Source organism: Oryctolagus cuniculus, chromosome 4, assembly GCF_051225735.1.
Source record: "Oryctolagus cuniculus isolate XC-2025 breed Fujian yellow rabbit chromosome 4, ASM5122573v1, whole genome shotgun sequence".
NCBI lineage: Eukaryota > Metazoa > Chordata > Mammalia > Lagomorpha > Leporidae > Oryctolagus > Oryctolagus cuniculus.
In genome coordinates, this window is record NC_142870.1 from 81824692 (window position 1) to 81847544 (window position 22853).

General features: G+C 43.6%; 1 protein-coding gene across 5 annotated transcripts in view; it reads right to left on the reverse strand.

The window, feature by feature from the left end:
• The window catches only part of OSBPL11 (oxysterol binding protein like 11), a 91675-nt gene that overhangs the window by 56873 nt on the left and 11949 nt on the right, over positions 1 to 22853 (reverse strand). For all 5 annotated transcript variants that reach the window (XM_002716544.6, XM_089331880.1, XM_051859209.3 and 2 more), the window contains one exon: positions 3439 to 3507. In XM_002716544.6, the coding sequence (XP_002716590.2) occupies positions 3439 to 3507 (69 nt within the window). The remainder of the gene's footprint in view (positions 1 to 3438; positions 3508 to 22853) is intronic.

Sequence of the window (22853 nt, forward strand, 5' to 3'; positions counted from 1 at the left end):
AATGTCCACTATTCATTCATTCTAAAGGCAGAGAGACAAACAGACTGACAGGGAGCTGCTATCTGCTTGTCCACTTCCCAAATGTCCACAATAGCCAGAGTTGGGCCAGGGCTGAAGCTGGGAGTCAGGAATGCAATCCGCATCTCTACTTGGGTGGCAGGAACCCAATTACTTGAGCTACTACCACTGTTTCCTGGAGTCCACATTAGCAGGAACGTGGAATCAGGAGCTGAAGCTGGAAAATGAACTCAGGCATTCAGATAGGGGATGCAGGTATCCTAGCAGTGACCACTAGGCTAAAGGCCTCCGAAGGAATTTTTTAAATTAACATGATAGCCTTTAACATCTTAAATCCTAAAACATAAGACCTGTTCTTAGTAAATGTCCATGTGAATCTTCCACTAAAGAAACATCATTAAAAAAAAAAAAAAAACCTGAAGGTTCTGTTAGTAAGAAAACAATCTCTTGAACACACAAGGGAGCTTCAAAAAGTTCATGGAAATTTTGCTTTAAAAAAAAGATTTTATTTATTTGAGAAGTAGAATTACAAACAGAGAAAAGGAGAAAGAGAAGGGTCTTCCATCTGCTGGTTTACTCCCCAAATGGCTCCAATGGCTAGAGCTGAGCCAATCTGAAGTTTCTTCCAGGAGTTTCTTCCAGGTCTCCCACGCGGGTGCAGGGGCCCAAGGACTTGGGCCATCTTCTACTGCTTTCCCAGGCCATAGCAGAGAGCTGGACTGGAAGAGGAGCAGCCAGGACTAAAACTGGTGCCCATATGAGATGCTGGTACCAGAGGCAGAGGCTTAGCCCATGATGCCATGGCACCAGCCCCTGCATTATCTTTTTTTTTTTTTTTGACAGGCAGAGCGGACAGTGAGAGAGAGACAGAGAGAAAGGTCTTCCTTTTGCCGTTGGTTCACCCCCAATGGCTGCTGTGGCCGGTGCGCTGCAGCCAGCGCACCACGCTGTGCTGATCCGAAGCCAGGAGCCAGGTGCTTCTCTTGGTCTCCTATGCGGGTGCAGGGCCCAAGGACTTGGACCATCTTCCACTTCATTCCTGGGCCACAGCAGAGAGCTGGACAGGAAGAGGAGCGACCGGGACAGAATCCGGCGCCCCGACCGGGACTAGAACCTGGTGTGCCAGCGCCTCAGGCAGAGGATTAGCCTATTGAGCCGCAGCGCTGGCCTGCATTATCTTTTAACTCCGTTTTCCACAAACCTTTTCAAGGCCTCCTGTACTAAAACCTATTGAGTCACATATGTCAAATGAGTGAACTATATATTATATGAATTCTATCTCAATAATGCAGTTAGCAAAAAGAAGGAAGAAACAACTGAAAGAAAGAAATGGCTTCCTTGTCTTCCAAGCAAGAAACAAAATTCATTTCAACCTGGAAAAAGAAAATGACTAGTCTCTTCTCTTAAAAGTGGTCAACTAAAAGACAATTTAGAGGATATGTTTAGGGATCTTGTTTGCAGTAAACAGATATTTCTTATTCCAAACATATTATCATAAATTTATAGCAAGAGAGACACCTAGATATACAGAGAGTAATGCTGATACAGGATTGGTAAAATGATAAATAGAAGCCTATAACTAACTGATTATCTTTCCAACACTAACATAACACTATGGACTCCCTTCCAACAACAGAGCACAGTGAGCTAACTCTTATTATACATGGATTAATTCAAATGTTCTCCCCGATCCTGTCTATAGTGTTACAAGCCAAAGGACTGAGTTCTAAGCCTAGGGCCCTTTAACAAGGTCCTTAATCATTCTCATCATTCAATGTACACGTTCCATGCAGAAGACCTACGATACTTGCACCATGTCACAAGACTCCAGCCAGACTGACAGAAAATGGAAGGTGAAGTTTTCTTCTACGGTGTGTCTACAGCAGTCAAGTGGACAAGCTGAGAGTTCTCTAACAGAGCGAGCTGGTAAAGACCCCCATGTTCCCAGTCCCAAACAGGAATGGGTTGTCTTCACCCACACACTTCCAGTTTGCTGCTAAAACTGGTCCCTTACACAGCAGAGGCAGTGTCCCCTCCCCACCCTCAAACACTGTTTTGGATCTGCTGGTTAACTCCCCAAGCAACCAGTATTTCAACAGGATCTTGTTGGTAGCCTCCCTCACAAATAATACAAACACTGGTCCCTCCTCCCCTGTCTCGAGTTGCCACTGACCTACCACGACAACCTTAACATTCAGAATCTCACACTCATAAGGCAGCTCTGCTTGGGAGCTCTGTCATTGTGTTCACTCACGAGGGCCAGGAGCTCCGTGCATGCTCAACAGGAAAGCCCTGGTGGGTGATGGTCAGAACTAAGCTCAGGCCTTTGTGTTCCAATGAAAGTTGTAAGGAAGAGATTAAAGGATAGTACTAAGAACAAAGCAACATAAAATTCTAAAAAATTGATATTCTGCATATCATTTGAATATATGTCTTCAGTGGCTCACCTAAAAACTGAAGTGAAAACATCCTGAATGAATAGTTTTTTTTTAAATAAAAATTGAGACTCCTAGAAATGATCCTTTCCACGTGAACAGGAGAGGCCTTAAAGTCTTCTATCCAGCTTGACCCCCAGCTTCCCACACGTCCGCCTTACGTCACTTCAACTAAACATGAACCAAATTGTCTTCCCTCTTAAAAAGAAATCACATTTTGGAGGCTAGCATTGTGCCGCAAAAGGTTGACACAGTTGTCTACGATACCAGTGTCCCGTGAGCGCCAGTTCAAGTCCCAGCTGCTCCACTTCTGATCCAGCTCCTTATAAATGTGCTTGGAAAAGCACCAGAAGATGGCTCGAGTGCCTGGGCTCCTGATACCCACAAAGGAGACCCAGATGGAACTTCAGGCTCCTGGCTTACACCTGGCCCAGGCTTGGCTGTTTTGGCCATTTGGGGAGTGAACCAGTGGATAGAAAATCTCTTTCTGTGTGTGTATGTGTGTGTGTCTATCTGTCTGTCTGTCTTTTCTCTAGCTTTGTCATTCAAATAAATAAATAGATCTTTAAAAAAAAATCACATTTTTCATCAGCATTCCTACTGTTCTTTAAAGTGTTGAAACATCATTCGTGAGGCCGGCACTGTAGCATAGCAGGTACGGCTGCTGCCTGCAGAGCCAGCATCCCATATGGGACTGGTTCAAGACCTGGATGCTCCTCTTCCAATCTGACTCTCTGCTATGGCCTGGGAAAGCAGAAGAAGATGGCCAAGTCCTTGGGCCCCTGCATCTGCGTGGGAGACCCAGGGGAAGCTCCCAGCTTCAGATCAGCCTAGCTCTGGTCGTCGCGGCCATTTGGGGAGTGAACCAACAGATGAAGGACCTCCCCTTTCTTTCTTTCTCTCTCTCTCTCTCTCTCTGCTTCTCTGTAACTCTGCCTTTCAAATGAATAAACAAATCTTTGAAAAAAATAATAATCACACTTACCTGAATTGCCATCCAGTGACAAGGTTGGTGTACTTCATTAAATAACCATACACATTTTCCATGTGGTCACTGTTTCAAAAAGAAGAGAGGGAATCAAAATTAGAGAAAATCAGAAGAAATTCCAATAAGAGAACTGTACAGTGGTGAAAATAGTTGTAGAAATGCATTTTTCCTACAAATCCCTCAAACATTCTTCAATAGCAAAATGTATAGCTTTATAAAAAGGTATATTTAATCACCCAAATTTCTTATCCGTAGAATTTATTTTACCAGATTTCTTCAAAACAAGTATAATTATAACCTACTAAATATTATTATAAATATTATAAATATAATCATTTAACATTAAACTATGTAACTATAAAGCAAATGTATTATTAAACATAAATATATTGTAAATAAAAATACATTATTTGTAACTTTTTCAACACTGAAACAGCAACTCCCAGTTTTATGGCTGAAAAATACATTGGGAAAGGTTTCCTGCGTTGGGTGGCGCACATGGACCACTTGCTGGGTCTCTAGCTCCTTGGTTTCTAAGGTGAAGGTCCTGTGTGTAGACAGAGTCTTCACCTCCACCGCCACACCTGGACAGGCCCGAGACAGTGCTCACTGCAGGTCTTGTCATCAGGAAGGTTTTATCTGGGAGCTGATGATTCACCTTACTGCAACTGAGTTTCTGTATTTCCTGCCCTCCCTTTTTTCATTTACTATAGGCGTGGTCTGTTAAAATGTTTCAGAAGAAATACAATATCTCATTGATATTTCTTCTCCATTTTTTAAAAAGATTGATTGATTTGAAAGGCAGATTGAGAAAGAAAGCAAGATTTATCAATTGGTTTTTGCAACTGCTGGTTCATTCCCCAAATGGCCTCAATGGCTGGGACTATTCCAGGATGATGCCAGGTGCCAGAAACTCCATCTGGGTCTCCCACATGGGTGGCAGGGACCTAAGTACTTAGGCCATCTTTTACTGCTTTCCCAGACCCTTTAACAGAGAGCTGGATCAGAAGCAGAGCAGCCAGGACTTGAACTGGCACTCCTAGGGGACACTAGCATCACAGGCAGCAGCTTACCCATTACACCACAACACAGGCCTCTCTCCTCTAATATTTTAAGGTTCCTTCTACTTATGAAAAGACAGTAAAGCCAAACCTGCCTAGTTATGTCTTTTTGATATGTACATTTCATTTCTGTATTTTGTAATTTATACTAAGAATTCCTTTTGTAGTCACCTATTCTACTGTGCCCTTTTAACTTTATGCTGTAAGATGTGATGAAAATGAGACATATTTTCTGAACTGTCCTTGACTCACACAGCACATCTGGTAAAATTTCACCTAACCAGCATCCAGGAAATTGAAACTGTCAGGCAATAAGCCATCTTTACAAAATACATGGCAAAGGCAAAAGCAAGGGAGACCTGACACAACCAACAGAACAAAGTTCAAATAAGGTTTAGATTGGCCTGAATCAGAAATCAAAACAACTAAACACACAAACACTCTGTCAGGAAAACAAAATGACCAATTTTACTATAAGGTTCTAGGAGCTATTACTATAGAGCAAGTAGGGGGATGCTTCAGGAAAAAACTCAATGTTTGGTACCTTTCTAGTCTCATTTCTTCAGGATGACTGGAAGCAAAGATCAAATCAGAAAACAAAGAATTGATTCCATGTGATTTGGTATATATTATCTTTTCTGCATTTTGCTTTTTTGTTGTTTTTGTTTATTTATTTGTTATTTACTTGAAAGAGAGAAAACAGAGACAGATGGACAGAGAGATCTTCCATCTGCTGATTCATTCCACAAATGTTCATGATAGATGGGGCCAGGCCAGGCCATAGCCAGGAGCCAGGAATGCAATCCAGTTCTTCCATGTGGGTGGCAGCAACTCAATTTCTTGAGCCATCACCTGCTGTCTCCCACAGTGTGTATTAGTAGGAAGATGGACTCAGGAATGGAGCCAGGACTTAAACCCAGGCACTCTGATCAACATGGCATGGCAGGTGTTTCGAGACACGTTTTTTTTTTTTTTTTTATTCCCTTTTTATTTATTTATTTATTTTTGACAGGCAGAGTGGACAGAGAGAGAGAGAGACAGAGAGAAAGGTCTTCCTTTGCCGTTGGTTCACCCTCCAATGGCCGCTGCGGCCGGCGCGCTGCGGCCGGCGCACCGCACTGATCCGATGGCAGGAGCCAAGAGCCAGGTGCTTTTCCTGGTCTCCCATGGGGTGCAGGGCCCAAGCACCTGGGCCATCCTCCACTGCACTCCCTGGCCACAGCAGAGAGCTGGCCTGGAAGAGGGGCAACCGGGACAGAATCCGGCACCCCAACTGGGACTAGAACCCGGTGTGTCGGCGCCGCAAGGCGGAGGATTAGCCTAGTGAGCCGCGGCGCCGGCCTTCGAGACCCGTTTTAACAGTTAAATGCCTGTACCTTTTTCTGCCTTCTTCCATTCCATGGTTAGCAAGCAACTATGTTTATCAACTGAAACTGCTCAATTTCCATTGGTTTCATAAAGCACTCATGTCAGGAAGACAAAGGCTGCCAACTTTTAAACTGTCAACTCAAAGTTCTGCTAATGAAATATTACCTACTCAGTCATGTTCAACTGACAGCACCAGCTGAATTCTCGTTGCACTATTTTCTAAAGCCCACAACTAGTGAGGTCTTTTCTCCAGAAACAAAGCCCACTGAGGTTTTCCTATGCTTCTTGTACTTCAGCCCCAGGTCACCACCAAGCTGCTTCTTTCCCTTCCTTTGGCACTTGGAAAAGCAGAGGCATACTTTTCCTGGCTTAAGCCCCACATCTTTTCCAAGCTTCAGGCTTAAACAGTACTTGGAATCACAGGAATCCCAAAGTCCCTGGACTCTGTCCAAAAGAAATTCCTCAAAGAGCTCCTCTATTTTTGGTTCTTAACACACAGCTCAGCTTCTCCAAACTATCCTTGCCCAAAATGCTTGTGCTTTTTGTCCACTCTGTCCTGCTGTTTCCTAACCTTGGTATTCATTTACACTCAGCAATCATCCACTAAAAGCCTGAGGTAGCACACAAGCTAAATTAAGTATGCCCCGGAAGTGCCAAGATATCCCATAACACACCAGTTGGGGAAATTCACCCTTAATCTAGGTTCTCTACATCAAGCCTTTGTTACTAAGTATCAACTCATAGCAATGAGCATGTAATAAAAACATTGTAACAATTATAGTTCTATTCCTTTGCTTCTAGGACTTAAATATGTCCTACAAATGCATATGAACTGTGGGGAGAAATTTTCATAATCCCTTAAGCACACTGTCTACACTTATCTAAAAGAGAAAAGAAAACTTTATTCAAAGTCATTAAATAAAACACAGCACCTTTATCCAGTCAGTACTCTTATATTACTAAGGTATTCCTCATTTTGGTCATATCTAAGTTATTTATAACAATAAATACCAATGAATTTTTAAAATCATGAGATTTCCATTACATCCATCACTAAACGAAAACCCCAAAGCTTCTCCAGATTTCACAATATAGCAATGTTTTGTGTGCAATTTTCTAATGCTATTAATATTTTACTGATGCACATATCTAAAAAGTTAACTCACAAAAATTACAGAGGGCCAGCACTGTGGCTCACTTGGCTAATCCTCCGCCTGAGGCGCCGGCATCCCATATGAGCACCAGGTTCTAGTCCCAGCTGTTCCTCTTCCAGTCCAGCTCTCTGCTGTAGCCCGGGAGTGCAGTGGAGGATGGCCCAAGTGCTTGGGCCCTGCACCCACATGGGGGACCAGGAGGAAGCACCTGGCTCCTGGCTTCGGTTCGGCATAGTTCTGGCCATGGCAGCCATCTGAGGGGGTGAACCAATGGAAGGAAGACCTTTCTCTCTCTCACTGTCTGTAAATCTACCTCTCAAATAAATAAATTTAAAAAAATTACAAGAGGAATACTGACATTTAAAAAAAATTTTTTTTGAGTTGCAGTAAGAGTAGGAGAGCTCCCGGCTGTTGGTTCACTCCTCACAACAGCTGGTTTATCTGACATAGCATAAAGCCGTCTCAGAACACGCAGAAGTTCAAATAAGCAAGTATAAACTCTTGGCTTGCCTTTACCATGTGAAACAGCGGTGTCCAGGCTACAAAGAGTCAACTTATGAACATAATCTTTGGAACAGCTGGCTGCCCAGTCTCTCCCTCATCCACCCGACAAGTTAGCAGCACTTCAGAGCACCCAGTGATACGGCGCAACCATGCCATCTAGTGGCCAGCATAAGGAGCTTTATGATGGGATGCATTGTTGCCACTTGCTTTTCTTCTCTGTACCTTCCTATAAGCAAGTTAATCATGTAGTACTTCTCTCATGCTTTACTCCCATAAAATATGTAGATTTTTAAAAATAAGATTTATTTGAGATGCAGAAGTAGAGAGACAGAGCGAGAGAAAGAGGGAGTGGGAGACACAGAGAGAGAGAGATCTTCCAACAGCTGGTTCATTCCCCAAATGGCCTCAATGGCCAGGGATGGGCCAGATTACAGCTAGGAGCCAGAAACTTCTTCCAGGTCTCCCACATGGGTGCAGGGGCCCAAGTATGTGTACCATCTTCCACCGCTTTCCCAGGTGCATTAGCAGGGAGCTGGATAGGAAGTGGAGCAACCAGGACTCAAACCAGTGCCAATTGGGATGCTGGTGTCCCAGGGAGCAGCTTTACTTGTTATGCCACAACCCACAGCACTGGCTCCCAAATGTGTGGATTTTTATAGAATAGTTTTAATAGACCTGTTAATATGAATAAAATCTAGTTGCTGAAGTGAGGAACACAAAATGTATCTGATTAAATCATACTATTTGGTGTTCTTTGGAGAAGTGGTGATCCACAAAGACAGATATATTGAATAATAAGCTAAGAAAAAGTTAATTTCTGCTTCAGTCCTTCAGCAACTCCACCAGTAAATATACTGGGTAAATTTCTTTTACACTTGTTAAGATTTAATTGAGGGGCTGGCACTGTGGTATAGCGGGTAAAGCTGCCACCTGCAGTGCCGGCATCCCACATAGACACCGGTTTGAGACCCAGCTGCTCCACTTCTGATCCAGCTCTCTGCTATGGCCTCGGAAAGCAGCAGAATATGGCCCAAGATCTTGGGCCCCTGTATCCATGTGGGAGACCCGGAAGAAGCTCCTGGCTCCTGGCTTCAGATTGGTACAGCTCTAGCCATTGTAGCTATCTGGGGAGTGAATCAGTGGATGGAAAACCTCTCTCTCTCTCTCTCTCTCTCTCTCTCTCTCTCTTTCTCTGCCTCTCTGTGTGTAACTCTTTCAAGTAAATCTTTTTTAAAAAAGATTTAATTGAGATTAGCAGTAGAAACTGAGAGTCTATAAAAATAGTTGATCAAGTGAACCATGCCAAGATCATTATATTATGCTTATACTCACCTCCTAAATATCTTTTTTTTTTTTTTTGACAGGCAGAGTTAAACAGTCAGAGAGAGAGAGAAAAAGGTCTTCCTTTTTCCATCGGTTCATCCCCCAAGTGGCCGCCATGGTTAGTGCATTGCGGCCAGCACGCTGCGCCGATCCAAAGCCAGGAGCCAGGAGCTTCCTCCTGGTCTCCCATGTGGGTATAGGACCCAAGGACCTGGGCCATCCTCCACTGCACTCCGGGGCCACAGCAGAGAGCTGGACTGGAAGAAGAGCAACCAGGACAGAATCCGGCGCCCCAACCGGGACTAGAACCTGCGGTGCCAGAGCTGAAGGCAGAGGATTAGCCAAGTGAGCCATGGTGCCGGCCTCCTAAATATCTTAATAATTATATTTTTAAAAGATTTTCTTTATTTGAGAGGTAGAGTACAGACAGTGAAAAGGAGAGACAGAGAAAGGCCTTCCATCCTCTGGTTCACTCCCCAAATGGCCAGGCTAAAGCCAGGAGCCAAGAGCTTCATCTGAGTCTCCCATACTGGTGCAGGGCCCAAGGACTCGGGCCATCTTCTACTGCTTTCCCAGGCCATAGCAGAGCTGGATCAGAAGTGGAGCAGCTGCATCTCGAACTGGTGCCCATATGGGATGCCGGCACCACAGGTGGAGGATTAACCTAGTGCGCCACAGTGCGGCCCCTGATAATTATTGCTTTAATTACTATAACACATTTATTTCTTAACTTTTCCTCATCAGACTTAAGATATACTGAACATTTTAAAACTAAGCTACTTTCTGAGCAGTTTCAAATTCTGTCCTTTCAATTATACACAGTTATTCAGTTCCTTCTAAATGAAAAGCACTCTGAGAACCCCCTGAAAAGTATGGAAAAAACAAAAGGCAATACCTCTCCACGCAAGTCTACAATCTAATCCCAGAGCAGTACTTCTCCATGAAGAAAATGACAGTCATGAGGGCTCATGCTAGTACAAGAGTCCCAACAGGAATAGTTTTTTAGCTGTCGCACAAATAAGAAAAGGTGTTTCATTAAACAAAAACGCAGGATTCAGAAGTGATTGAGAAGGCTGAAGTGACTAGACCTGATGATGAATTACAGAGTGAGAGGGAGGCCAGGGTGAGAGAGATGGGGTAAGGGCTCCCCGCTGTAACACTGGGAGGGTAGCTAGTGCCCTCCATAAAGAAGGATCACTGAGGGAGGCTGGGATTTGTTCCAGTTTAACATGTTGAATTTAAGGCACCTGTGGGACACCCAGGGCGACATCAGTAAGGAAGCGTGATTCGGGCTGGAGATACAGAATCGGCAGCTGTCAGCATGTAGCACGTAAGCGGCTTTTACAGCCACTGCAGTGCCTCAGATGGATGGGAAAGTAGTACAAAACGGCAAAAGATGGGACAGGGCCTAATAGAAAACCCTCAGGAAAAGTCTTAAGGAGAAAGGGGAGTACAGAGAAGAGTACAGAGAAGCAATGGGGACTTTTCTATAAAACCAAGGGAAACCTGAGTAGCCTGCCTCCTCCTGTTCCCCAAGCCCCTCAAAAACTTCAATTCACAGCCTACATACTCAAATAAATCTCAGATAAAACAGGGCCTAATTATCTTAACTTCTACCAAAAAGTATAGAGTCAAGGGAGTGGCCCTCCCTCCTGTTACTCTGTGGCTCAGGAATTTCACTTCTAGGTATTCAGTGGAAGACAGATGATTAGTAATTTAGACATAGATAACATGTAACCATGTTGACTATAGCACAATTTTTAATAGTGGAAAGCAGGGGAGAGGAGAGGGATGGATGAGAGGAACAGAAACAAGCTAAAGGAAATACAGTATTTATCAAAGTGTTTACAAGTTTCTAACACTTATGGTTATAAAATACCATAAATATTTATGGTTATGAAATACTTACGGTTATGGAAACTCCAGGCCACAAAATTTTAATAGAGCATAAAATATATGGGCAGGACAATGTACAGAAAATAGTAATGAAGTTATCATTGGATGGAAAAATTATGGGTGGTTTTATGTAGCTCCCTTCACTATTTCACATTTTCCAATTTTGTTATTTTTATAATCAAACATTTTAAAATGTCTAATTATGTTGAATACATGAGACAGTCCAGGGACAGATCCAGCCATACATATTAATAGGCATGAATTCAGTTTTTTAGACTTTTCCAGTGTGACTGTAGGAGCAAAGTTCTTTGGGGATATAGAACTGAGTATTCCATAAGGCTTTACTTCTCAAATTCGGTTACACACATCCAAAGCTGCGCTGGGTGCCTGAGAGAACACAGTGTCTTTCTAGAGCAAATTTATCTGAGTACAAGAAGTTCAAGAATTTTTATATTTATAATTCATATAAATGTTAGAAAGAAACTTGCTCCCTCCTCACCCAGCTCCCTGCGAGGACTGTCTCTGTCCTCTGCCCCATCCCTCCTGCTCACTCCTCTCTGAGCTGGGCAGCAAGCTCAGCCCCTCGGGGCTCTGCTCTCCGATCTGCCTGCCTTCCCAGAGAGGGCACTCTGCCAAAGACAAGGCCTCCCAGCGCAGGCTACCTGCCATGGTGTGGTGTGAGCCCCACTCATGGTGAAATATTAGCAAACACACTTTACTCACAAAAAAAGTCCTTTTCACCAGACAGCCTTTCTAGTGCTACAGCTGACCTTTTCCTTTTTCATATCCATTAGGAGGGTTACTATTTTTTTAAAAAGGAAACAACCAGTGTTGGCCAGGACGTGAAACAAATTGGACCCCTGTGTACTGATGTGAGAATTGAAAAAGTGCTTATTCTGTGGAAACAGTGTGGTGGTCCCTCAGAAAGTCAGACACAGAGTCACCTTATGACTTCTCTTCTGTACACCCATGTTCCCTCCCCAGCAACGATATTCATAATAGTCAAAAGGTGGAAGAAGGGGACAGCACTGTGGCCCAAGTCCTTGAGTCCCTGCACCCATATAGGAGACCCGAAAGAAGCTCCTGGATCCTGGCTTCAGACTGGCCCAGCTCTAGCCATCACAGCAATTTGCGGAGTGAACCAGTGGATGGAAGACTTCTCTCTCTCTTCCTCTTCCTCTCTGTTACTCTGCCTTTAAAATAAATAAACAAATCTTTAAAATAAATAAATAAAATTTTTTAAAAAGGTGGAAGCAACCCAAAGGCCAAAGTCATACACACATAATGGGATATTATTCAACTTTCAAAAAGAAGTAAACTCTAGGGGTTGGCATTGTAGCTCGATGGGTTAAGCCTGCAATGCTGGCATCCCATATGGGCACCAGCTGGAGTCCTGGCTGTTCTTCTGATACAGCTCCATGCTAATGCTCCTGGGAAAGCAGCAGCAGGTGGCCCAAGTGCTTGGGCCCCTGTACCCATGTAGGAGATCCAGATGAAGCTCCTGACTTCAGCCTGGCCCAATCCTTGCTGTTGCTGCCATTTGGGGAATGAACCAGCAGACAGAAGATCTATTCTTTTTTCTCTTTCCCTCTGTGAACTCTGCGTTTCAAATAAATAAGTAAACTTTTAAAAACAATCTACAACATGGTTAACATTTTTATGAATAACATGAAAATATTATGCTAAGTGAAATAAACCAGACACAAAATAACAAATATTGTATGATCCTACTTATATGAGATATTCAGGATAAACAGTCAAAACACAGACACAAGATAGAACAGGAGTTGCCAGGGGCTGGGGGAGAGGAATGAAGGAAGTTAATGGATAAGGTTTCATTTGAAATCGTAAGCTGCTGCCCGGAGCACCGGCATCCTGTATGAGCACTGGCTTGAGTCCCCGCTGCTCCTCTTCTGATCAAGCTCTCTGCTTAGGAGCCAGGAAAAGCAGCAGTAGATGATCCAAGTACTTGGGCCCTGCACTCATATGGGCGATGCAGATGAAGCCTCTGGCTCCTTGCTTTGGCCAAGCACAGCCCTGGCCGTTGTGGTCATCTGGGGAGTGAACCAGTGGATGAAGACCTCTCTCCCTCTCTGTTTCTCTCCCTCTCTGTTTTTCTCTCTCTCTCTCACACTCTGCCTTTCAAATAAATATATTTTTTTAAATTCTAGAGATGAATAATGGTGATGGCTATACAAGGGAATGTACCTGGTGCCACTGACTATATACTCAAATATGGTTGAAATGGTAAATTTTGCTTTGTAAATTTTACCAAAATAAAAAACCCAGACCTGACAGCTTAATTGTGTCCTGTGTGAACTTTGTCCCCTCCCTTTTCAACTCCAGCCAAACCCCTGCACTAAGGCTTCAGCCAGCACTGCAGTATGACTTCTGGCAGTGCAAGACTGTGTCCCTAGGATGCTTCCTCTTCCCATACCCCACAAAATGCCTGCCTGAGAAAGTTCAGGTTGCCAGGAGAATTTATTGCTTGTTCTAGCTAACAACTGACCACAGCCCCCTGACCTCCCCTTTCTTAGAGCATTTACTAAAAAGAATTTAACATTGTGACCATTTGTTATCTCTTACAATGCACAAGTATCTTTTTGCAAGGACCAGAATGGGATTCTTTTGAAATGTAATCATCAGGAAAGACAGGGCCTCTATTTCCCAGCCTCTATGGGAGAATGGAAGCCTAACTTTGGTGACTGACCCCCTAGCAAACACAGCTGGTCTAATCACATCGACACTAACCTGATCCTTTGTCATTCTCCACTTTTCTGCTTCTGCCGAGGGCCTGTTCTCTCTCATCTTCTCTTCAAAATGCCCAATCACCCCTGCACAAACTGGAAAGACCCCCAGTCTCTCCCATCAGTGGTCACTGAATAAAATCTACTTTCACCACGTTAGTGAAAGTCCAGTAGAGTTTACATTAGGACTTTCCTAAATCTGCTGTGGATCTCCTCAAAGATAGTCTATGTCCCTATAAGCATACAAGCACACACTCTGCGTTTCAAACAAATGGTTACAATTCACACACATTCTGTACTGAACCTGGCTTTCAACTGTTTCATTTCAAAGCATCCTAACTCACAGTAATCTACTGTACAGCAGTAACATTTACCCAGCCCCCTACTGATGCACAGTTGTCTTGAGGCTTTTATTACACAATGTAGCCACAAATCAAACTGTACAAATCTTTTTGTACACTTGCTAAAAGTGAAATTGTTACATGAAAGACTTTTTTTTTTTTTTTAAGACGCCACTAACCTATTATTCTCCAATGAGGCTACAGAAATTTAACTCCAACTCTGCTGTTTAAAAGAGCGCCTATTTAGAGCTGGTGGGCAGCAAGAGCTGTCACCTTCATCGCCGGCATCCCATATGGGCACCGGTTTATGTCCTGCTTGCTTCACTTCTGATCCAGCTCCCTGCTAATGGCCTGGGAAAAGCAGCGGAAGATTGGCCTGGGTGTTTGGGCCTCTGCCACCCATGTGAGAGACATGGATGAATCTCCTGGCTTTGGCCTGGCTCAGCCCTGGCCATTGCTGCCATCTGGGGAGTGAACCAGTAGATGGAAGGGCTCTCCTTTTTCTGTAACTCTTTCAAAATAAGTAAATTTTAAAAAATAAAAACTCAAGAAAAGGAAGAGGGTCTGCTTCCTTACACTACATATGGCAGCAGCAATGCTTGCCAACACACAAGGTGTAGCTTTTACCTGCCAATCAGATGCTAGAAATTCCTAGTATACTTCTCAATATTGTTTTCTGTTCAAAATTAAGGTTTTCTTTTTAAAATATTTTCCACACTAGGATAGCATATAGTATGTGTTTCTTTGTTACAACTTACCTATTTATTTGAAAGGCAGAGTTAGAGAGAGGCAGTGACAGAGATAGAGATCTTCCATTTGCTGGTTCACTCTCCAAATGGACCCAAAAGCCAGGGCTGGGCTATGCCAAAGCCAAAAACCTGGAACTCTATTCAGGTCTCCCACAACAGTTGCAGGGGCCAAAGCACTTGAACCATCTTCCACTGCTTTCCAAGGTGCATTAGCAGGGAGTTGGATCAGAAGTGGACCAGCCGAGGGGCCGGTGTTGTGGTAAAGTGGGTAAAGTTGCCACTTGCAGTGCCAGCATCCCATACGGGCGCTGGTTTGAGACTTGGCTGCTCCACTTCTGTTCCAGCTCTCTGCTATGGCCTGGGAAAGCAGTGGAGGATAGCCCAAGTGCTAGGGCCCCTGCACCCATGTGGGAGACCTGGAAGAAGCTCCTGGCTTCAGATCAGCCTAGCTCTGGTTCTACCTCTCTCTCTTAACTCTTTCAAATAAATAAAATAAATCTTAAATAAGTAAATAAACTGGTGTCTAAAGACTATAAAAAGAATAGTACTACATTTTTTTAAGATTTATTTACTCATTTGAAAGTCAGTTACACAGAGAGAGAAGGAGAGGCAGAGAGAGAAAGAGAGAGAAAAAGAGAGAGAGAGAGAGAGGTAGGTCTTCCATCCGGTGGTTCACTCCCCAACCAGCTGCATCGGCTGGAGCTGCGCCCATCTGAAGCCAGGAGCCAGGAGTTTCTTCTAGGTCACCCTCATGGGTGCAGGGGCCCAAGGACTTGGGCCATCTTCCACAGCTTTCCCAGGCCACAGCAGAGAGCTGGATTGGAAGTAGAGCAGCCAGGACTCGAACCAGAGCCCATTTGGGATGCCAGCACCACAGGCAGCGGCCTCACCCGCTTTGCCACAGGGCCAGCCCCAGAATAGTACTACCTTTAAGACTATGCATCAAACAAACTGATAATGAGTCTCAACCCTCGTGAAGCTTACAGTTTAAAAAGTGAGCCTGTCAAAAATAAATAAATAAATAAATAAAAAATAAAAAAGTGAGTCTCCATAAATATTTTTCAGACAAGTCTTCAGCATAAAAATAAAATACCACACAAATCAAAAATAGCTGTAGTCACCCATAATTTTAATACTACAATTTGCAGAACAGCACAAAACTATACTATAGTATACCATGCTGAATAATGATCAGGCTCATGATAAACAGAAAAACTTACAGGGCAGCACTGTGCTCAGAAGTTAAGCCGCCAGTTTCAATGCCTGCATCCTGTATCAGAGCACTGGTTCAAGTTCTGGCTGCTCCGTTTACACTTTCAATTCAGTTCCCTATAATGCACCTGGGAAGGCAGTGGAAGATGGCCCAAGTATTTGGTCCCATGCCACTCATGTGGGAAACCCAGACGGAGTTCTTTTCCTGGCCTCCATGTTACTCCCCAGCCATTTGGGGAGTAAACTGGTAGATGGAAAATATCTCTTTCTCTCTAACTCTCTCTCTCTCTTGCCCTCTCTCTGTCACTCTGCCTATCAAATAAATAAAGAATTTTTTAAAATTTATTATGTGGTGATGAGTGCCCAGCAAAATCAATCATAAAAAAACATGCACAGGCACATCATTCTGAAATTTTACTACAGTTGAAATAAAATAAACATTCAAAACTTCTCCACAAAAACACCTGAATTTAGAAGACCTTTGAGCAATACTTTTTTTTTGGCAGGCAGAGTGGACAGTGAGAGAGAGAGAGACAGAGAGAAAGGTCTTCCTTTTCTGTTGGTTCACTCCCCAATGGCCGCTGTGGCCAGCGCACTGTGGCCGGCGCACCACACTGATCCGAAGCTAGGAGCCAGGTGCTTCCTCCTCATCTCCCATGCAGGTGCAGGGCCCAAGCACTTGGGCCATCCTTCACTGCACTCCCAGGCCACAGCAGAGAGCTGGCCTGGAAGAGGAGCATCGGGACAGAATCCGGCGCCCCAACTGGGACTAGAACCCGGGGTGCCGGCGCTGCAGGCGGAAGATTAGCCTATTGAGCCACGGCGCTGGCCTGAGCAATACTTTCTAAAATAGAAGAGAAAATTATTTACAACGTATAATTCTATATCCAAACCACTAAAGTATAAGGGTGGAATAATCAGAAATGCAGGTCTTAAAACAATTTATCTTCTAGGATATGCTTCATAAGACAAGGGTGTGAATCAAGAAGAAACTACAGGATCCAAGATACAAGGAATTGGAGAAGGGAATTATTATTATTTTTAAAGATGTAAGTATTTGAGAGGCAGAGTTACAGACACAGAGAGGGAGAGACAGAAAGACCTTTCACCCACTGGTCCACTCCCCTGTATGGCTGCAATGGCCAGAGCTGGGCTGATCCGAAGCCAGGAGCCAGGAGCTTCCTCTGGGTCTCCCATGTGGGTGTAGGGGCCCAATCACTTGGGCAGGCAGAGGCTTAACCTACTAAGCCACAGCACTAGCCCCAAGAATTCCTTGAATTTTGGTAAAATGAAGTTACAGGACAGCTCCATAGCCCCTCTGGATAGTACCCAACCTCAGCTAAAACAGGGTGAGAGATTCACAGGTGCTTCCAAAGAAAACAACTGCATTGATGAACTGTGTGTTTATCACTGAGAAGAGCTCTAGCCTTCTGACACATGGTTTGAGAATGAATTAATGATAAGTATTTTTTTTTTTATTTTTATTTTTGACAGGCAGAGTGGACAGTGAGAGAGAGAGACAGAGAGAAAGGTCTTCCTTTGCCGTTGGTTCACCCTCCAATGGCCGCCGCGGCCGGCGCGCTGCGGCCGGCGCACCGCGCTGATCCGATGGCAGGAGCCAGGAGCCAGGAGCTTTTCCTGGTCTCCCATGGGGTGCAGGGCCCAAGCACCTGGGCCATCCTCCACTGCACTCCCTGGCCACAGCAGAGAGCTGGCCTGGAAGAGGGGCAACCGGGACAGAATCCGGCGCCCCAACTGGGACTAGAACCCAGTGTGCCGGCGCCGCTAGGCGGAGGATTAGTATAGTGAGCCGCGGCGCCGGCCTGATAAGTATTTTTAAAAGATTAAATGATCATACCAAAAAACACAATTATATGTCATAGGCTGAATTAAAAAAAATTGTTCAAGAAAGGAGCTATACTCATGATTTTCTGTATGGCTCAGTAATAAGCAATAATTACATAATCTGGGATTTAAAAAAATGTGAATATTGATGTAACTAAAAGTTGTGATCTAAATATGTCAGGAAAATGGGATGAGGGGAAATATAGGTGAGGAGAGGAAGAAAGGAGTGTAAGAAAATAAATCAGCCGGCGCCGCGGCTCACTAGGCTAATCCTCCGCCTTGCAGCACCGGCACACAGGGTTCTAGTCCCGGTCGGGGCGCTGGATTCTGTCCCGGTTGCCCCTCTTCCAGGCCAGCTCTCTGCTGTGGCCAGGGAGTGCAGTGGAGGATGGCCCAAGTGCTTGGGCCCTGCACCCCATGGGAGAACAGGAGAAGCACCTGGCTCCTGCCATTGGACCAGCGCGGTGCGCCGGCCGCAGCGTGCCAACCGCGGCGGCCACTGGAGGGTGAACCAACGGCAAAGGAAGACCTTTCTCTCTGTCTGTCTCTCTCTCTCACTGTCCACTCTGCCTGTCAAAAAAAAAAAAGAAATCACCAGTTTCAATCTGGAAAACACAATGTTTAATTTTGAAAAATTGAGAAATGGACTCATACAACATATTTAGAATGTGGTAATGAATACTAAAAACAAAACAAACAAAAAAGCAGCCAGAAGTGCTTAAAGAGGTGACTTCTGGGGAGGGTAAAAAGGAAATGGGGAAAGGGGTTGCTATTTTTTGCTATTAGGTTTATTTAACTGTCTTTTTAAATTATCTATATATTAGCTAGAATATTTTATTGAAGTGTAAAATGCATATAAGATATGCCCATGTCACATGTAAAATTTTAATAAGTTTTTAAAAAGCAAAGAGAAAAAAATTCACTATGTGGGGCCAGCACTGTGGCACAGCAGGTTAAGGCCACAGTCTGCAGCACTGGCATCCCAAATGGGCACTAGAGACCCAGCTGCTGCATTTCCAATCCAGCTCCCTGCTAATGCACCTGGGAAAGCAGCAGAGGATGGCCCAAGTCTTTGGGTCCCTGCACCCACGCAGGAGACCCAGAAGAAGCTCCCGGCTCCTTGCTTCGGATTGGCCCAGTTGCAGCCATTTGGAAAGTGAACCAGCAGATGGAAGATCTCTCTTTCTCTCCTCTTTCTCTGTAACTCTGACTTTCAAATAAATCTTTTTTAAAATTTTATTATGAAAAGTCCACAGCAGACTTAGCTTTTCTTTATTGAGTCAGGAGGCCTTATTTGTTACCCAAAGAAAATTCTCAACAAGCATAAATGACTTTTCCATTTTGTGTAATGAGGTCTCCAAAACCATTCTCTATCTAGTACTTTTAAAAGATAGCTATTGAAAAATTTGTCACATTTGGGCTCTAGTTATAATGTCTAATTCAGTATTTCTATCTGTATATGAAATCAACCCAACTGAAAGATCTTTTAAACAGGTGCTGTCCTAAGTGGAAAGATTAACCTAGATTGAGGTAGCTGGTAATTCCTTAAAAACTACGTGGTGAAGGACTGACAATTTATGCAGTTGAAGAGCAAAAACAAAAGAGTTTTAAAAAGACAATTTCCCAGAAGTCTATCTGACTGACAATTTTTAAGATCTAAGTTATAAAATTTATCCATAAAGGACTAAAAAGAGTAACTAACATGCTCTAACATTAACCTGGTTAAATAGTTTTTTGATATAGTCTGAGGATACTTCAGAAAATTTATGAAAAATGGAATTAAAATCTTAGTTTGTTGCAAAACGTTTTTTCATAATATGCACTTTCCATGAACTTTTTGAAGACACTGGCAAACATTGTGGTTTGCATTTCAGTTCCTCCTTTCCAGAGTTCTCTTCTGCCCATTTTAATAAAAAAGCAGCATATCATCAGATTTGCAACTTTCCCTAAAAGTGGACAATAAGAATATAAAGGCAATGGGAAAATGCTCATTTTATAACCTTTGAACATTCACTACAAAAAAGGAAGATCAAGAATTAAGAAATCTAGCTTCTTTATAAAAGGTAAGAAAAACATACAATGTGTGAATAGAAATTACTCCGAAATGAAGGAAATTTAAGGCTAACCTAAAAATTCACAACTTTGGTTTTAAAAAAAAAGGTCATCATGAGATATTCTGAAAAACAGAAGGTTCTTCCTTTTCTTGATTCTTCTGATGATGCTCCCAAAATAAGCCTTGGAGTTCCTACATTCACTGATGTGGGTGTCCAAATTATTTTGGAATTAACTAATAGAATGTTTCACACTAGCAGAGGCTCAAAAACATATGCTACATGAGTTATAAAACTAGCAAACCATGAAACCCATCATGTACTCTCATGTTACTGTCAATAGTTTTTCTTTTTAGATATTTTTATTTGAAAGAGTAACAGAGAACAGAAAGAGACAGAGTAAGAGATGTAAGTCTTCATCTGCTGGTTCATTCCCTAGTCACAACAGCCAGTGCTAGACCAAGCCAAAGCCAAGAGCCAAGAATTTCGTCCAGGTCTCCCACACAGATGGCAGGGGCTAAAATACTTGGGCCATCTTCCATTGCCTCTCCAGGCATATTAGCAGGAAGATGGATCAGAAGCAAAGTAGCCAGGACTCAAACCATCATCAGATTAGCCCACTGTGCCACATGCAGGTTTTCCAACAGTCATTTTAACAAGAAACTTTATTTTCACTATATTTGAAAAGAAGAGAGACAGAGATCTACCATCGGCAGGTTCACTCCTCAAATGCCCACAACAGCCAAGATTGGGCCAGTCCAAAGCCAAAAATCCAAAACTCAATCCAGGTCCTCCATGTGGATGGTAGGGACCCAAGTATGTGAGCTGCTTTTAAGAGTAAACCTTGGGTGCAAAATGTTGAAACCTTTACTTAGTACAGAATTGGTCTTCTGTATATAAAGATAATTTAAAATGAATCTTAATGAAGAATGGGATAGGAGAGGGAGTAGGAGGTGAGACAGGAGTGAGGGTGGGAGGGTAGGTATGGGAGTAAGAATTGCTATATTCTAAAAGCTGTACCTATGAAATTTATATTTATTAAATAAAAGCTTTGTTAAAAAAAAGAGTCCTCCTGCAGCGCCAGCATCCTATATGGGTGCCAGTTCTAATCTTTGCTGCTCCACTTCCAATCTAACCCTCTGCTATGGCCTGGGAAAGCAGTAGAAGATGATTCAAGTCCTTGGACCCCTGCACCCACATGGGAGACTTGGAAGAGGCTCCTGGTTCCTGGCTTCCAATCAGCTCAACTCTGGCCTTTGCAGTCATTTGGGGAGTGAACCAGCGGAATGGAAGACCTCTCTCTGGCTCTAACTCTCTCTGTAACTCTGTCTTTAAAATAAATAAAATAAATCTTTTTTTTTTTTTTTAAAAAGAGTACTCCTTAGCAGGAAGCTGGATAGAAAGCAGAGGAGCTGAATTTGAACAAGGCAGGTGTTCCAAGCAGTGACTGAACCTCCACACAAACACCTACTCCTATTTATAATTATTCAACAAACAGTGAGCTTATCTACATTTTTTTAAAAAAAGATTTATTCATTTATTTGAAAGGCAGAGTTACAAGGAGGCAGAGAAAAAGAGAGAGGGAGAGAGGGAGAGAGGGAGAGAGGGAGAGAGGGAGAGGGGAAGGGAGAGGGAGAGGGAGAGGGAGAGGGAGAGGGAGAGAAAGAGGGAGAGAAAGAGGGAGAGAAAGAGGGAGAGAAAGGTGTCTTCCATCTGCTGGTTCACTCCCCCAATGGTCGCAATGGCTGGAGCTGTGACAATCCAAAGCCAGTAGCTGGGAGCTTTGTCCAGGTCTCCCACATGGGTGCATGTGGACTTGGGCCATCTTCTACTGCTTTCCCAGGCCATAGCAGAGAGCCAGAATGGAAGTGGAGCAGCTGGAACTCGAACCGGCGCCCATACGGGATGCCGGCACTGCAGGCGGTGGCTTTACTCGCTACGCCACAGCACCAGCCCTGAGCTTATCTACTTTTAACACTACCATGTAAATAACTACCTAGGAATAAAAATTCTTCTACTTCCTAGCAATGATACCTTGGCCAACTCATTTCAACTCCCATTTTTTTCTAATGTAAAATAAGGATTACAACGCTCTACCTTTCTCCTAGACTTGTGAGGATTCAATGCAATAACAGGATTTATTCTGGATTCTAAAGACAACTAGCTACATTTCCACTGCATTCTGTCTCTGAAGAATGGCTGGATATGACACTTAGACATTTTGGCAAATTAAACTGGATATACCTAACACCAGACTATGATTTAACTCCTCAAGTCTGTTCTTCCTCTACATTTTTCAAAATCTCAAATCTGGATAACCAGGGTTAATTTTTACTTGCTTCCTCATTCACCAAGTCAATCCATCTTCCTCTTAAAGTTTCCTTCTTTTTTCTTTACTATTTCACATCTGGGTCACTGTACTGATTGCATGGTAGCTAGCTGCCTCTTATTCCTTCACAAGCAAACAAAATTTGTTTCCTCATCAAAGAAGTCTCAATTTCTTAGCTTTAGAAATACTTTTCCCATTGTCTAGTCAAATCTACCTCAACAGTGGATGGCAATCTACAGTCCATTATATTACCAACCATAGTAGACACTTTCTGGCATGGCTCCAAATAGCCCCCCACCTGCTGGTATTCACAGCCTTGTATAGAGTTCACTTCTAATAGTGAAAAGTGATGTGCCAAGGGCCGGCGCTGTGGTATAGCGGGTAAAGCCGCCAGCTGCAGTGTCAGCATCCATATGGGCATTGGTATGAGTCTCAGCTGCTCCACTTTTGATCTAGCTCTCCACTAATGTGCCTGGGAAAGCAGCAGAAGATGGCCCAAGTCCTTGGGCCCCCGCACCCATATGGGAGACCTGGAAGAACCTCCAAGTTTCTGGCTTCAGATTGGCCCAACTCTAGCCATTGCAGCCATTTGGGGAGTGAACCAGAGGATGGAAGACCACTCTTTCTCCCTCTGCCTCTGTAGCTCTGACTTTCAAATAAACAAATCTTTAAGGAAAAGAAAAGTGATGTGCATTCAATTCCACAGCTAGGTTACAAAACACTATGTGGCCTCACTTCTCTTTAGCCAGCACTTTCTTGTCTTCTCATTTCCTTTGCTCTGAGGAAACATGCTGCCAAGCTGTAAGATGCTCCATGGAGAGGCCCATATGGC